The 17,773-nt window shown below is 37.2% G+C and overlaps 1 protein-coding gene across 3 annotated transcripts in view; it reads right to left on the reverse strand.

The window, feature by feature from the left end:
* SYT14 (synaptotagmin 14) overlaps positions 1–17,773 on the reverse strand; it is an 88,757-nt gene that overhangs the window by 69,758 nt on the left and 1,226 nt on the right. For all 3 annotated transcript variants that reach the window (XM_042051486.1, XM_042051484.1, XM_042051483.1), the window contains exon 2: positions 6,775–6,822. In XM_042051486.1, the coding sequence (XP_041907420.1) occupies positions 6,775–6,822 (48 nt within the window). The remainder of the gene's footprint in view (positions 1–6,774; positions 6,823–17,773) is intronic.

Raw genomic sequence — 17,773 nt, forward strand, 5'->3', positions numbered from 1 at the left:
ACCTAAACCTCCCCTGACACAGCTTCAGGCTACTCCCTCAAGTCCTGTCACTGGGCACCACAGAAAAGAGATCAGTTCCTGCCCCTCCTCCTCCCCTCACAAGGAAGTTGCAGACTGCAATGAGGTCTCCCCTCAGTCTCCTCTTCTCCAGGCTGGACAGACCAAGTGACCTCAGCCACTTCAAACTCACAATTTATGATAAAACCAGCTTGGTTCATTAAGTGAACTAACCACACACATAACTGAAGAAAAATACTTGTGGCAGCTCTCGTACTGCCTCTACAGATTGTCTTTTCCAGGATTCTCTTCCCTTTCTTTTAAAATACGATGCTGAAACTGTCTTTTGGTGATAAATTTAATTACAGAAAAAAGAGGACCCTTCGTTCCAAAAAACCACTGATCTAAGAAAGAATTTAGGAATAACTGAAGCCATAGTCTGAGATGGAGATTTAAACTTTTGACAGAAATCTTTTAATTCCTAAATCCTTATGTGCTGAAAAAGTTGTCAGCCTGCCATCCCTGCTGATTTACCAGTCCCTCAATGCCTTTTCTCTCTTACACGGAATTCATCTCTGATTAAGTAGTATCTCACAACAGAAATCTCTGAAAAGAAACAGCGAAGGAAGCATCACATTTGCCACTTGGAATAGACACTGATCATGGAATCATCTTGATTACCTCCAAATCCCAATAATCTGTTGCAATTACATAGCATATTACATGACTATTATCCACACAGTGGGTAGGAGAACAGCAGTGATTATAATTTTTTTAATGGTATTCTCAAATAATCCTCCCAAAGCAAAGGTATTAAAGACCCACAGAGGTCTAGAGGCTTGCGGTTTAAAAGTTCATACCCATTACAAAGTAGCTCTCCACTACAGAGAAAGAAAAATAATCTATGTTAAAAAAAATACTTTAAAACCTCGTTTTTCCCTATCAGACACTACAATTAACAACAAAGCATGAGACAATCCATGTAATCCAACAGCAATTAACCAGGATATACAGCAAAGTACTGCGTGGTAAAAATGATTAAATGAACATGAGAACTTGAGCGAAGGCCAGGGTTTGGATATAGCAAAGTTCTTACACAAAACTTGCCACAAAAGAAAAGATACTGCCATAGTTGGAATTAAGTGCTGCTTTCCAGAAGAGCACTTTCCCCAGTACCTGCTGCTTTCCAGAAGACTCCAAGGAGAACACACAAAAATAATATTCTGTTTTCTGTATGGGCATCAGTAAGCTTTGTATTTACTTTGTATTAAATTTTCTCTAATCCAAAATGTGTACATACAGATTACTTTTCCAACAGAGTGCAAAATTCAGTATGTATTCTGGTGGTGTTAATCTTAACATTATTACTTTTTTTTTTTTTAACATGTAGAAATACTTCTAAGTATCTCCCAAGTCTATGAAGTTTAGTATTCACGGGATACAACATTTTGTCAAGCCTTGAAAAAAAAAGTATTAATTACTATGTTCTTCATATTTTATAAAAATAGCTTTAATTGTTTATACTTTCCTAATGAGGAGTTTTTATTCCTCTTTGTAATAAGAGGAAGTGCACTTTACTTTGTACTGCCCAAATCTGAACCCCTAAATAAGTATAGAAACAACATATACTTGCATTTTACATTCATTTCAGGTTATCTAATTTAAAGAAATTTGCTACCATCTGTGGCATCCTGATGAAGAACAAGTAGTTCTACCAACTGGATGACAGCAGGGAGAAAGGGGAAAATTATTTTATTTCTTTTTCGGAGGCAGTTACTTAGTGTAGACTATCACAAATAGTGTAAGATAACTTGAGTATCAGATGCAGTTGACTTTCAACATAATAATGTTTCTACTGTAAAATGAAACTAATGAATAAATGTTACTTTTTTCCATTTGGATTAAATGTAGTTGGCAGCTTAACATTCAGACACATGCAAATGGATAAGGATAGTTGACCAGAACATTAAAGAGGAGTAGTTCTACTTAAAACATACTTCTGACAAAGCAAAAATTCACACCTTCTTATCTTTTCAAAATTATTATTACCAATGACATTTTTCATTGTCAGATGAAGACATTGTCTTTTTGCAAATTCTCTTTTACATATTAAAGAGAGCACTTCTGTTCCATTATTAGTCACAAAGTCGGTTTGCTGAATAATTTCCTTTGTTTGCAAGACTGCCACAACAATAGAAAGAAAGGAACATCTTGCAAAAGAAAAAAAGGGCTTAAAAATAATTTTTAAACATCAGTGCAACTCAGCCCTTACTCGGATACTCAATCTACATTTCCATGAATTAAACACAAAACACACTGCTGAGTTGGAAGTATCACTTTGCACTACTTCAAAAATAAACAAGTGAAAAATGCTGGGTGAAAGAGACCTAAAAATAATACGGCCATATATTTTCTCCTTTAATGTCACTTACATGTCAAACAGTGAATACACAGCAGAATATATTAAAGAGGAGTTTCTTCAGTTATAGCTCAATATCGTAAACACTCATCAGAAATCTGTCTTGTTTGTACAAACAGAACCTGAAACAGCCTTAATTAAAACATTACCAAATCTAACAACAGCTAATTCCAAGTTAGACTTGCAGCTGCACTACACAGCTAAAAAAGATACGTTTTTTTCAAGTCTGACCTCAAGTTCCCTGAGTTCTTTTATGTCCATAGCAAATAACCAAAGGAACAACTTAACACAAATCTCTGGACCCCCTCAAAAACAGCTGGATACTAGGAAGATACCCAGCAAAACCACGAACTGCTAGCTGAGTAGTTTCAGAAAAACTCCTGTCACCTTCTGCTGTCAAAAACAAAGCAGGACTCTTTTTTCCCTAGCCAGGCCTTCAATTTGTACTGTCAGACACTGAATAAGTGTGTGTACACAAACTTGCATTAAATAATAGAACTAAACAAGAAGTTAATTTATAATAAAAGCAAGAATCTATTTTTCCTTTTTTCCAGATTTCAACAATGTGTAAATATAAAACTGCACAAACAGTTCAACTACTTAACTATGTTAAACATAGCAGACAAAAATTTCAGTGCTTCCCTAATAGCTGATCATACATATTTAAAGTTCTTTTTGATAGCTGGGAAGTGACTTGTTCAGTATTTTTTAGCTATTAGATGTTATATAACAGCCACAAAATACTCACATTTTCAGGACACACACTCCCTATATTTATGCATTTAGAAGAAGCCTCTTTAAAAATACGTAAGAATTAGTTTTAAAGCTTTTCCAGAAAAGCCTATCAGTCTCCTAACTCCTGATCAGCTCTTTGCAGATTCTTCTCAAAAATGTATGAATCTGTTAAAAGGAAATCAAATAACAAAACCCTATAAAAGTAACACAATCCTTCTTGTGCAGCCTAGGAGGGGACCCACCACCATCTCTCTTGGGCAACCACAAAACTGAAACAACATTAATGTCACACGGGAGGAGGCCTGTGCCAGACAATGCTACATCTTTGGGTAGCAAATCTGAGTCCTGTATCGATACCATATTGGGATCACATTCCCAGTAGAACTGATATAATCTCAGTTATTCAATGAACATTATAACCGGTACTTGCAAACCTTTGAGTCTATGGTTTTAACTAATCTGAGAAATACAAAACCTAAAAAAACATGGAAAGTGAGGTTTCAAGTTATTTTCATTTTTACAGCTGAATAATCTTAGAGCAGACAATTGCTTTTTAAGGCTTCAGTTTTGCTTTTACAGCTATGCCTTCAACTACAGCTAAGAAGTTTTCATTATGTTATTTGAGCTAAATGATGTAGTCACACACAGCTTTGAAGACCTTTCTGGTCCCTTTACACATGTCATCATCTCACACTCCAAGGTTCCTATTTTCCTAGCAAAAAAATGAAAGGACAGGCAACAAAAAGACAATTTAAGAATGTGTTACTTTGCTAACTAGAAAGAAAAATTAACCACCAGCAACAGTTGTCCTTCAAGTCATATTATCCCCATATAAATTGTAATTACATTCCATCACTTGAAACCGGAAAGTTTTCCCATGTATTATTCATAGAAAACACATGCTTGCTTGCATGCTTACTTTTCCCTTTTCCCTATTCAGTACAGGAAAAACAAGATGGAACATTGCTGTTTATCCTGTTAGTTGCTTCTCAACAATCATGTATTTGGAAGGACTGTAAGAAAGCTGGACAGACAAGCAAAGCACAAGTGTACACTGGAAGAACTCCAGTTACTTAATGCAGGCTCTTTACTACTAATGTTTCTTTCAGGGGTTCCACATGGGCACTCCAACTCCAGTCACAGGGCAGTCACAGTTACCCACCACCCCTGGCAGAAAGCACGAGAGGCTTTCAGGCAAATAGCAAATAGAGAACCATTTTGTCAAACACCACATGCTCTCAAAGCTTCACAGACAATATTTGATGTAAATGAGGGAGTGGATGAATGCCAGGAGTGCTGGAGTGTACTCTCCTGGTGCCACAGTCACACAGACACCAGAGTAAAAGGAGAAGGGCACCCTGCAACCTTACCCAGCACCAGACAAGACTGCAGGGAATTACCCATGTGTCAATGTGAACATTTAATCTGTCCCTTCAACTTCTGCAGTGAGCTCACAGATGAGAAAACAGCTTGGCTTTCAGGGCACAGCCAAGAGATGGGACACTCCATCCTGTATAAGCTTGACATGAGCACTCAGTGATATTAAGGACAAAGCTGGAAGGTCTGATTTGACCAGCTCGAGACTGCTGGCAGCCAGGAATTCTCAGCTTGGAAATGCCTTCCTATTCTGAGGATGTCAGTAGAGATCTCGAGTCTGCACTCTCATCCTGGCAAGCAAGCAGGGCTGGACAACTGGCAAATAAAATAATCCTTAGGAGCCTGGCCTTGGTCAGACAATAAAAGCATCTTGAATGTGCATCAGATGATGTAAAGTCTTAGATAAAGTAACTAAAACTCTACATGACTGGAAGATTTGCAGTACAATGGCAGGCATCTTCTGCCTTAAAGGTACACATCGAGTAGGGAGCGAAGACAGACAAGAATGAACCAAACCCATGCGCTACAAGGAGAAATTTATCGGTAACATAGGGACACACAAGGTTAGACTATACATGGAAACTCACGTGAACTAAAAAGGAACCCAACATAATGCAAGTATAAACGGCACTAAGAGGATATTTCTCTTTTAATCACACTTACCCTTAGGCTAATTTATAACCACCAAAGCTAAAACACAGGTTCCACGCTACTGTTATTTAATTTACTGTATCAATGGCTAACAGAGTTCAGAATTCAATGCTCAAATATAACACAGAATCTTAAAAGCAAAACAACAAAAACATCTTTTCAATTTAACTTCCCAGCAATTAACATTAAAACCATACAGCACTGTCTCCAAGAATGCAGAAAAATTGTTTTTCCTAAAATCAGTACAGCATCCTAAAATAAACAAGGATTAGCAAGATTAACAGCTTTTGAAACTTTATCAGAAGGCTTTCTGAAATTCCAACGAGTTTCACAATTCAGAAAGATAAACAGGACCTATTACAGAAGGAATACAGAGCACTGTATGTGCCAACTTATCCATCAATGGAAAAACAGAGACAGAAATAAAAAGAAAAAATTCACCTCCCCTCCAAAATGAGAAAGAATTTTAAAAAAAGGAAGATCTAAATGATTCAGAGTTTAGAAAAGTGGAAAAATCTTAATTACGGTACTGTCAAACCACATACAACACTCAATAATTCTTTAAATAGCTATTTGAAAAAGATAACTTGTGATCATAAAGCTATTTTGACCTTAACTGGTAGACTTAATTCTGAGGTTAGGCAATATTAAATAAATGTTTCAATAAAACCAAATGATTTTACCAAAATGTCTCAGTGAATGCAATGGAAACTAAGAAGACAAACAAAATTTCTTCCCACAGAGTATGATGTGGTTTGACAATACTATTAAGCCAGTCTAACACTAAGTTGTTGTCAAAACTGTCTTGCAGCCTTACTCCTCTCCCACCACACTTTGCTACTCCTTCCCTTTGAAAGCACTGAGACTCTTCTGACCTAACCAAGACTCAATTCAAGGGACTAATCCTTGAAGAAACTATTTTGTTTTTATTAACTTTCAGATGAGAAGACAGAGGTTCAACAGCAATGCTGGAGGAAGCAGCATAGGGCTGCCAAAAGCAACAGAAAACAGAACTGTATCCAGTCTTTAAAACAGCTGAGCTGTTCTGTCGAGCTCCAACTTCAGCCACTGTAGCTCAGCTTTAAGCTGTACCAGCCCTCTCCAGAGCACAGCTCTGCTCTGTGCTCTGTCAGTTGCTCGTCTCACTATTGTTACAGCTGTTTTCAAAGAAGTTTGAGTCATTAGGATCTCACCTGGAATCAGAGGCAGAGATTGCCTGTTCATTACATCAGTTTTTTTAAACATCCTCACAACTTTCTATTGCTACTAAAAATTATATAATCCTAGAAAATGTCTCATTGGATAAAGCAAAGATCAAAGTTTTTGTGGTTACCCATCACAGCTGAACAACATTAACAAATTCCATGTAACTTCGTGAATATTGGAGGAACACGTTTTTCCCTCTTGTGAAAAATCAAGTTTTATTTTATAATTTCACTATTTTTTCCTATTGACATTGTCAGCATCAAAGGATTCTGCAACACAAAGATGCAACACTAAGATCCACAAAAGGTCAGATCATAACACTGGGCAGGAGATTTCTCACCAGGACTATTCACAAGCTGAGGAGTTCACTTTCACAAATCATTGCTTACCTTTTCTAATGCAGATCAGTTCATGTACACCACAAGTTCGTTCTCCACCTGTGAGGAAATACATCATCAGAAAACAGTAACAAATAAAATGGATTTTGTTTCTTAATAAGGTTTATAAACAGTGTAAAAGAAAGTTCCAAAATTCCTTCATTTAATAAAAATGCAGAAGATTGACTCAACAGATTTTCAAATTATACATTAAATCCTTTGGAGAAAACAATAAATGTACCTTTGGCTTAATATTGCTAATGGTGGTACAGTTTGAAGAGCTTTATACTGAATTTATACAGATAAAATTACAAAAGCAAGCACCTTAACTGAAGCCACAGCAATGTTTCCCACGTATAAAACAAAATTTCCTGTTTGGAGGGAACTACCCTATAGAATGCTATCTACAGAAGAATTGTCAAAATATCAAAAATATTTGCAATATAAAGAATGCCAAAATAACATTATGATTACCCACCATGGTAAAAAAAACCAAAACAAAACCAAAAACAAACAAACAAACACAACAAAAAAAACCCTATTAACAAAGGCTTGGTTTGCCTAGAATTTCTCCTTTAGATATTTTTTAAATTTAAAAAATCAGCTGTACAGAACTTTAGATATTTATTATTTATTATAATTAGATAGATATTTATTTGAGAATAATAAAATTGTTGCTAGATACTACATTTTTGTTTACATTTTAATGTTGGGATTACTGCTCGTAAACAAAATACTAACACATAATATCTAAACTAAAAAATATTCTGGAATTATATGCCCCGTGATCAAACCTTAAAATTCCAAATTACATCATGCTATGGCTTCTCTTAAGCACACCCTAACCCACTCAGCCTTTTTCCACTGACAACAAAGGAGTGCATGGATGTGAATACAGAATTGAGGGGAGCTGCCTGGGTTTTCATACCCAGTTCTCTGCAATCTCATGAAAATACAAAACAGGGTTCCAAAGCCTCACAAAACACCTATTTTGCATGTATTACTCACTCCTGGGCTCCAAACACTTCAAAACGTACTAAAACAAGCTTTAGGTAACAAAATTCTTCCCATCTCAAAAATATGGAAATACATTATATAGCACTTATTACTCTCCTGCATTCCATAATAAATTAATTATGACATACAATACAGCATGTAATGATATCAAACAATACTTAAAACTCTTAACCGGTAACACTACCAGATGGTACTGTAAAGCTTTAAGAAAATATCTGTATTTCTACTTAAATTTACACTTTAAAGAAATAACTGCAGGAAATCCATATATTGGAGGGAGAAAGGATAAAAGGGATCAAATAAATGGAATAAAACATAACTCTTCTAAAAAAAAATTAAATGTCTGTGAAAGTAAAAAGAATCCTCATTTTATGTCAACATACTCAGAAATATGAAATACAAGCTTCAAATATACTCTTGAATGGGAAATCAAGTACCAGTGAGTCTGAGGAGACCAGGAGTTTTGTGGAGTCATCACCCTTACAAAATCCAGTTGTAATAGCAATATAATTCCCTGTTTTCAGTGCATTTTAGAAGCTGGGCAAAATCATTTTCATTCAGAAAGCATTTTGGAAGGAAAACATAAGAAAACTAAATTAAAAGTATAATCTGCTTTTAAAATAACAGGGCATTAAAAACAAACAAACAAACCCCAAAACCAGACAGAGGGGGAAGATTGCAATCTTCTTTAAAGTCATTGCAATCATCTTCAGGGTATAAAAGACAAACCAGAAGAGTGGCTGAAAGCCTTATCCCTAGAATTTTTCCCCTGTTAGTTTTAAATTCAGCAGTGAAGAAAAAATAAAAATTACAGATGCCAGACAGTTAAAAATAAAGATCTCATATTTGTGAGGAAACAACAGAGAGCAACTCTATTGGAAAGACCTGAAATTTTATCCTCAATTGACCTGGACAGATTCTTCTTTTCCCCTGTGGTCCTCAAAACTGTGGAACTAATACATTATTCACACCTTGCTTTTATTCATGGATTAACAGATAAACCCAAGTTTTTCCATGTTTCCAACTCCCAAGAATTCTCTCAGCTTTTAATAAACTAGTTACTGAAAGAAACCAAATTGAAAATATGGAAACATTTTGCATGACAGCAAGATGCCAACCATTAATTTAGCATTTCAGTCTGAAAATAGTGGGTTTGTGTTGGTTAGCCCATAAATCCCAACGGTTCAGAGGCATGACACATTTAAATGTTATTCTTTAAATACTATTTTTAGGTAATTTATCATAGTATAGTGTTAGTTCACTAACAATGTTATGGTTAATTAAAATTTAAGCTCGATTTAGACACAAATTATTATTAGTTCCATTTCATCTTGACTATGAACATGATCTCCTACTTAAGATTTTAAGGTTTTAAGTGAGTTTGCATATAAAACTACATCATACTCTGTCCAAAATGTAATCTAAGAACAGAAACAAACCCACTTGGGTACAAAGAGCTTTTCATAATATCAGACAATGGAAGTAAAATGAAAAATAATGAAAGATCAAGTAATTTTAGAACTGCACATTCAACAAACCATTTTCATTTTCTTGAGCAAGAACCACCTAGTGGTCCTAAAAATCTAAGTCACTCAAACATTTAACACAAACAGAATGGCCAGATGTTTTCCAGAGGCAGCTGAAACATCTGATGAAGTTTAATTTTCTCAGTTTAGGACAAAGGTTTTGTCCTAAACTGAGAAAACTGAAGTCTCTATTTGCCAAGATGACTAAGGCAGCAAAAAGATGAAAACATGTACATCAAAGAAGATGAATGCTGAATTTTGTATCAACTGAAAATTTTGTGTCTTTCTAAACTAGTACAACTCAAAATTCAAAGTTCTACTGTAGCAGGAGTTTAGCTGGAACTTCACCACCAGATGCCGATAACAATTGTCTAGGAAACGTAGCACAGGCATTACCATAGAGTGATTTAGGTTGGGAATCAATGACATCTGGTGCTCTCAAAGACTTCAGAGCAGGAACAGGACCAGCATTACAGAAAGTTCCTCCGAGCCTCAACCAACCACATCCTGCAACGACCACAACTCCGAGACCTCTCCGGGCACCAGTGGTCCTCAGGGGGAAGGTGTCACCCCTGTCACTGCGAGCACTTCTAGAACCTTAGAGCCAGCCAGGACTCCCCTTGATGTAGCTCCCACCCACTGCCACACATGCTTTCACTGGGCAGCTTAAGAACCCATCTCCACCTCTCAGACCCCCTTGTAAAGTGAAAAGCTGCTGTAAGAGTGCCGGTCAGGTCTCCCCAGACTACACAAATGTATTTCCTAAGCCTCTCCTAACGTGCCAGGTACTCTAAGTTCCCTCCCAGCTTAGTGGCACTCTTCTGAGGTCTCCCCAGCTTGTCAGCCTCTCATACTGGATTCACACAGCTGGATACAGGCCACAGACACGTGGCTGGTCTGTGTTCAGCTTGCTGTTCACCAGGATCCTCAGGGGCTTTTGTTCAGAGGTACTCCTGGCCAGCCTGCCTGCAGTTGGTAGCACAGGGCTTGGACTTCATCTGTCCTTGTGGAAGTTTCTGAGGTTCCTTCAGCCCACTCTGAGCTTGCTGAGCACGCAGGTAGCAGCCCTTCCCTCCAGCTTATTAACTACTCCCTCCCTGGCATCATCCATAAACTCAGCCACCAACAAACATGGCACACAGTCCCAGTTCCAGCAGCAAAAATGTGATGCAACTTAGGCTGGTGCGTATAAAATCCATTATTCTTCAGTTCATCAGCAAATCCATGTTCGTAGCTGCAGCAGAACATTATACTGTATCACAAAAGCCTTTTGTCAGCGGGTATAATTTTTCAGATGCACTTTTTACATGATAAATTACTTTCCTGCTGAGAATTGTTTTTTAATTAGCATTTTCATAAGTTTGGACCACATTCAACCAACGTTTTCTTAACATTTTATTCAACAATAGACAACTATTTTTTCCCTTGGCAAACCCACGACATTCCAATGCAGAACGACAACACTGAGCAGGTTGAGTAGCAGGAACAGGGTGCTACAATGTAGAAACATAAAATAGGATACAAGTGATAAAGCCTAACACAATGCTAATGTTACCACGTGTAAGCATGAGGAAACACTACTGCTTCTGCTAGGAATGCAAAACACTCAGGAAACCCATTCTTATGCTAAGCGTTTCATACGACATGCTACAAATTTATTTTAAAAGACAACTATGATGAAAGACTTCTGGGTCCCATATACCAACTAATCTACTTTAAAAACTGCCTCACACCATGAACTGAATACAAGGAAGAATGTGGGTTTAGATGATCAGACAGCTAACTGTAATGGAAAATAAACAAAGCTGAAGACTTTCGTGCAACAGCAACTCTACAGCTGCCATCAGTGTTTTTCCCTGAAGAGGTTACATACAATCACTAGCCCATCCTAGCCCATGGTGTAAAATCACCTCTGCATTCCTTTAGCATCCTTTTTTACAAGTTTAGTCTACAGATAACAGTGCATATGTAGAAATGGAAATGTTTAAAGTTGAATGCTTAGAACTAGTCAAAAAGCAAACTAAAAAGCAAAGAACATCTGAATTTATAAGGAAAGAGACAGCAAGCTAAAAAGATATATTTGCTATTTTATATACTTATTTATATGTCTACATCTTTTACGTTTTGTGCCATTTTGGTCTCCTCTTGATCCCACAACCTCCAAGAATAAAATAGAATCACAGAAGACACAGAGAAAGAAAAAAAAAGCCAATGAAAGTGGTTAAAACACAAAAGGTTTCTCTATGAGGGGTGACTTAATAGACTAAGACACTTGGACCTGAAAAAAACCCAACAGATGGTGGATGTAAACAGGTGAATATAGAACAATTATTCACTGTCTAACACACTAATAAGAGAAATAACTATCAGACTAAATTATCAGCAGACATGTCCAAGACCAGAAGTTTTCAAGAGTAAAAGTAAGAAATTTATGTTCTGATTTTATAATACAAACTCCTACTGTAAAGACTGTATTCCTTACTAGCACCATCTAAAAAGACCCCTATCTAGTAATTTATTACCCTAAGGATACATCATCTACCTGTCCTAAGAATATTCTGGGTTTTGTTATCCAACCATAAAAGTAGTGACAAACATTAGTACGTTTTTTCAGGGGAAATAATTTCTTTTTAATTATATTTGTGATCGACAGAACCAATGACACTGATCAATGAAGTAGCAGTGACAGTTGATCAAGAACAGCATAGCCATTTCTGTTTCTCAAACAAGTTCTGCACCCAATCCTACCCACACTGGAATAAATGGAAGCATCTATGTGGACTGAAAGTAGCCAAAAAGAGATGGATTTTCTAAGCTAAGCCATAAAGTAGAGAGGTTATTTGGGACCTTCTCCCCTCATCATGAAAATAATACTAACTCTGCTTCCAGAATGACCAGAAACTTCCCTTTCCCTACACTCCTGACAACTGAAATATAATTAGCACTAAAAAAAATATTATTAAGTTCTTTATTTCACCTTGCTCTCAGTCAAGTACTTCCTCAGATAAGTCTTACTAGTGGAAACGAAGAAATACAGTAAATATAACTAGCAATGGAAACATCCAGTAGAAATGGTTTGAATCTGACCTAAAACCTATAATTTTTTTTTTTTTTTTTACTAAAAATAGAAAGAAAACCAGCAGCTACAAAATAACTTCACTGAAAATGACAAAAAGATTAAACACACATTGCCAAGCAATGTACAATGCTATCAAATGTTCAGGAAATAACAGAAATGTCAACAACAAAAGCTGACAACAAAAAAAGGACAAAAAATTAGTATGACTTAGCAAATTCCTACAGTTTTTAATTAACACCACTAATCACTACTCTAGAGCAAATTTTCACAAGAGAAAGTAAGCTGAAAAACATTTCTTCTTTTAAAATGACTCTATGATCTATGGAGAATAATACTCATAGAAATAGTATCAAATATTTCAGATAATGCAGTAAGTTTGTGATACAAAGGGAAATTACTACAAAGAATTTGTATTGCAAAAGATTCCACTTAGTAGGAAAACTGCTTCTTTTAGCCTACAGAAGTACCTGTAAGATGTGTCAGTCATACTGAATTTACCCCTTTTCACATCAAAGATTATTCTCCTCTGCAGAATGGGACCTATTAGTTCACAAACTCAACACTAATTTGCTGTCTTTGAATTAACTTTCAAAATTCTCCCAGAATTTCTCCTTCTTACTCTACAAACAGATTTACACAGTAATCAGGAAACACCTCCCATCTCCAAGAGTGAAATGCACAAAAATTAGGAGGTTCAGTGATTAATTGCTGACTTGAAATCCACTTCAACTTTTACATGCAACATGGGCCCTCGGACTTACGCAGTTCAAAACCTGACAATATTCAGGAAAACATTTGAGAGTATCAGCTGTGAAACCCTTGCATCATTCACTACAAAAGCTGGAAGAGGTATAACTGAATTAGGTCAAAGAGAAAATAAGGCCTAATGGTTAAAACAGTTGAAAGTTCTCTGGAAGACAGCAAAACTCTGTTTTCTTAGAGGTTCCCTGTATTTTGATGGCAATATGAGCGAACATTTTTAATCAGGTAGTGACTGTGTGTTTACTTTCCTGCATGCTCATCTTGAACACCAAGAATTCCAATTTGCAAAAGTGCTAAGCAATAAAAATTAAGAGAACTTGAGAAAAATTTCACTCTGAACACATCAACTGTTCTTATATTAAGTATGATAGCTTCATCTCAGCCCACGGGGAACTTGTCAAAAAGAAGTCTGTAAAACATGAGAGGTTAGGTGGGGTTTTTAAAAAGAGGTAGCCCCCTTTGTTATCTAAAAGACAAGAGACCTACCAGCTTTCTTCATTTCAATAGATTCAACACTACAGACATGATGGTGTAAGACAAATCCAACCCAGAAACTGGTGATTTTGCCTATGGCATAGGGTTTCACTGTCATCAGCAAATAATGCAGGAAATCATCCTCACAATGACAATACCATGCAACACTCACTGAACAGTTTCCACAACAAACACTGAATAAGCATAAGACAGCATTAAACCAATTGCGTGTGTGGCTGATCCAATATGATACCGTGACATGTGATCCACCACACATTTGACAAATGTGTTTAAAAGTGGGCCTAAGTACAAAATATGTCTTCTTATATTTAGGCTTCATTAAATACTGATGCTGCTGCTCAACCCCTGCCCTGGCTGCACCAACTTGGATTCAGAAGCACTACTGTCATTTCAAGTCAGCACTAACTTGAGGATCTCCATGTCACCTTACACCCTTCTAGTACACACTGCAGTGACACCTGAATAGCCCAGGTAACTGGGAAGTCAAGATAAAACTGTTCCCCAGGCCAGATTCAACCTACAGACTACACATGATACTCCTACTTAAGCTCTGTAAGCAGCTCATTGCTCTGTTGTTTCCTTTTCTAGATTCTGGAAATGTGCAACTAGGCATAGTTTTCATGTGACCTGTATGAAGCAGTGTTCTAAATACTCTCCCTTTTTGTATCCATAAACAAAAAGCAGGTTCATTCCATAATTCTTGTCTTTGTTTCACAAGGAAATGAGGGTTATATAATTAAACAGTTCATTTCCTGCCTCATCCTTGTATTGTTTACAAATTCTCTGGCTAATTTAAGACAAAATTGTCAGAAAGTTTTAAGAACCTAATTTAATGTTTCATAAAAATCAGCAGTCAAATACAACACAAACACAGGCCCCACCAAACACTAGGACAGCCCACCAGCCAATAAACCCCTGCACAGCACACATAGGTGCAGCTGCCTGCTCCAAACCAAACAGCTGGAAGATGGGGAAAAAGAAGGGGACAATCTTCTGAGAAACCTCAGAGAGATCAGGACACTTCACAGACACTCGGGAACAAAATGATCAAAAAGGTACGTACTTGGCAAAGACCTTGACCTCGACATCAAAGTGTTAAACTGACAGGAACACAAGGGGAAAACAGGGGAAGCCATACTCATTAGTCTCATTACTCTAGCAGTAACTTACTAGATGACAACACCTCACTGTAATTCTTTCATCTCTACTGGATTCCTTTTACCTGTATAGCTCATTACTCTCTTTAATACTAATTCTCATTTCTTAGCACTAAACTCCTCACAATGGAAACCATATGAAAGAGTTTAAAATCACAACGATTTAGCTCAGTCTGAAAAGGTTCATCTCCAGATGTATTCCCATCCTTGAGAAATGTAAACTTGTATAGCCTGTGCTAGATTACAGCATGTTCAAGTGTGGCCCAAAAATCTGATAAAAGTAGATTCATGAGGATATACGAGACACACAGTTCTGCCTTTGTTTATAGAACATTCCATCTGTGACCTCTATCATTTCTTTGCCCCCCTCCCTGCAATGCAACATGTTTTCCATTGCTAGCTCCTCACCCAGACCTCTCCTCTCTTAAGGCAGGCACTAAAGCTTTGCTATTGCTCAAAGGAAGAGAAGTAGCATAGAGAAATGAAATTAATGCTGCCATTGATGCCACGAAGATTTTTGCCTTTTCTTTTATACCCGTTATACCTTTTTACAGCTTCTGTATTCCTAGTGCTTTTTGCCTACATTCTTAGACTTGTTTGTTAAGCTAAGAGACGAAACATTTTAGAAGCTTCATAGCTAGGGATCAGTGTGCCCCAGACCCCAAGGTCCTCTCCAGAACACATTCTGTAAACCAAGATAGAACCATCCAGGGGAAGGTTCCTTGGGGAGGGGGGGCTCACTTGAACCTCTCACTGGGGAATCTTTGATAGATATGCTAATTAGTAAAACCTATAATGTTATACCCAATGTTGGGGGGGACCCACGGGAGAAGAGAGACACAGAGACACAGGGAAAGACTCGGTGGGGTACATCTCGATGCATATGACCTGGACGTGTACACCTAAGGATCCTTAAGAATAAATACCAAGGTAAAATCCCTTTTCCCCTTCTAACCGTGTATGCCTCTTGATTTTAAGACCAGGAAAAGGCATCACCATGAGGAACAGTGGTGCTGAAGGATTCTCAGAAGTCACTCCTCAACTTTCTTCCCCCCTCCCAGCAAACTGCAACAAGACCCCAGGCTTGGGCACCAGTAGATGGGAAGATTTTAATCTCAGACTGCCCACAAGTCTGGTTTTATGACTGCTTTCAGTTTGGCCCCTACTCTCTACCATATCTGACAGCTCCCCATTCTGATACTCTCCGTGTTAATCCTCCCCTATGAAAAAGTGGAAATACTAAGCAATAAATAACCTTGCATCATAAAACAGAGCTCCTAGTAAATACTAATTGTGTTTTGGAAGATAACTACACAGAAATAAGAACTGCAAATACAGTTATTTAAACGCACTGAAGCCAGAACTTTTCCAATAGAGTTGTTCTCTGTTGTTTCCTCACAAATCTGAGATTGCCTGACCTATGCAAATCGTAACTTGGTGTCTTTATAAAGAAATACAAAGAGAACATGCTTTAACATGACATGAACTTTCTAAAGAAAAAAGATGTAACAGTTCCTGCAATCACTGGATTAGAGCTTTGAACCTGGTCACATGAAGAATACTTGTGTTTTAAACGTCTGTCAGTGAGCATAACAAAGCATTGACATTGACCAAAAGGGTCACTGGCCATGGCCAGTGGCACCCTGGTTCTCTGTAACACTTGATACAAAAAGCCTCACTTTTACAAAAACTTTGGGCTTTAGTGTTAGAACCACTGGAAGCTGGTATGCTGACAAAGTGACACTGGAAATGGTACTTTTCCATTCCAGATTTTTAAAAACAGCCAAAAGCAGCTAACAGATTCTATATTAATTTGAGCTCTTTTTCGTTTTAGGCACTCTTCACATCTATGTCCTGCCTGAAGGAGTTTTGAACTATTTTATATTTATTCTTCAAAGGGAAGTTCTCAATCTTGCTTATTTTCTCTGCCTCTCCCCAAAAAAAAAAAAAAAAAAAAAAAAAAAATCTGGCCAAATGCAGTGTCCTTAAAACTGAACAAAGTATTTTCTCTGTTTACTTAAATACATTTACAAATTTACTTTGACACAATGAAAATTCTGCATTTTGACCGTTTAGACTAGAAATCCATGGTTTGATGCTGCCTTCAAGAGCTTATATTCAATCCAATCAAACTCATATCTTTAAACACTGCTGGCCAGAACACCGTACTGCTAAAAAGCACAGTCAAGGCAAGGTACTGTTGCACAAACAGGAGGGAGAGATCATCAAGATAAGGAATAAAAATTGTAACACCTACCAACAACTCTACAGCAATCAGCTAGTCAGTTGAAAACAAAGAGGAGGCATGTCTGCTACAGGCTACAGCAGAAAAATGCATTGCATTTGCTGTCTTCAGGAAGAGCCCTAAATCAAAACCTAGCAGACCACTTTAATGATTGGAATTTTTTTTAATCCCACCTCACATTTAAATGTAAACTGTGCACCCAATTTTCTCAAGAGCTAAAGTCCTATTTTGGATATTTCACATAAGCATCTACCAGACAGTTGAGCTATTTCTGAAGTCTGGCCATAATGAGAAGTGTTGCATTCTTTTCAAAAGCTAGATTGCTTTATTCATTCATGACTATTTGCTTTAACTTTTAAGAAGTAATACCCTAAATCCTCTGAAAATATTACACATGAATTTCGCATATTGTGAATATTTTCAGATCTAACAGATCCTCACAGATTTCTGGGATAATGCTGCTTAAAATGAAAACAGAGACAGATTTTGAAGGATAATTTTTTTTTCTGAGCTTGAGTTATGTAAAATGTCCAGCCCCAGCAGAATTTTTTGCTATCTTCTTGATAATATTAAGAGGACTTTTCAGCAGAAAAGAACCCAGCCAACACAAAGCTGGCCAGCCCAGACTCCTGGTGTGCACAGCTTCCAAGACAGGGTGAACACGCAGCTTTGCTTGAGCAGTGCAACTTCTCCTTACAGAGGCCTGAATTACTAATCCAGGGAAACTGAC

The sequence above is a fragment of the Corvus kubaryi genome, unplaced genomic scaffold (genome assembly GCF_017639235.1).
Source record: "Corvus kubaryi isolate FWS band 111438036 unplaced genomic scaffold, C.kubaryi_AGA036_p1.0 76, whole genome shotgun sequence".
In the NCBI taxonomy this organism is placed as follows: domain Eukaryota; kingdom Metazoa; phylum Chordata; class Aves; order Passeriformes; family Corvidae; genus Corvus; species Corvus kubaryi.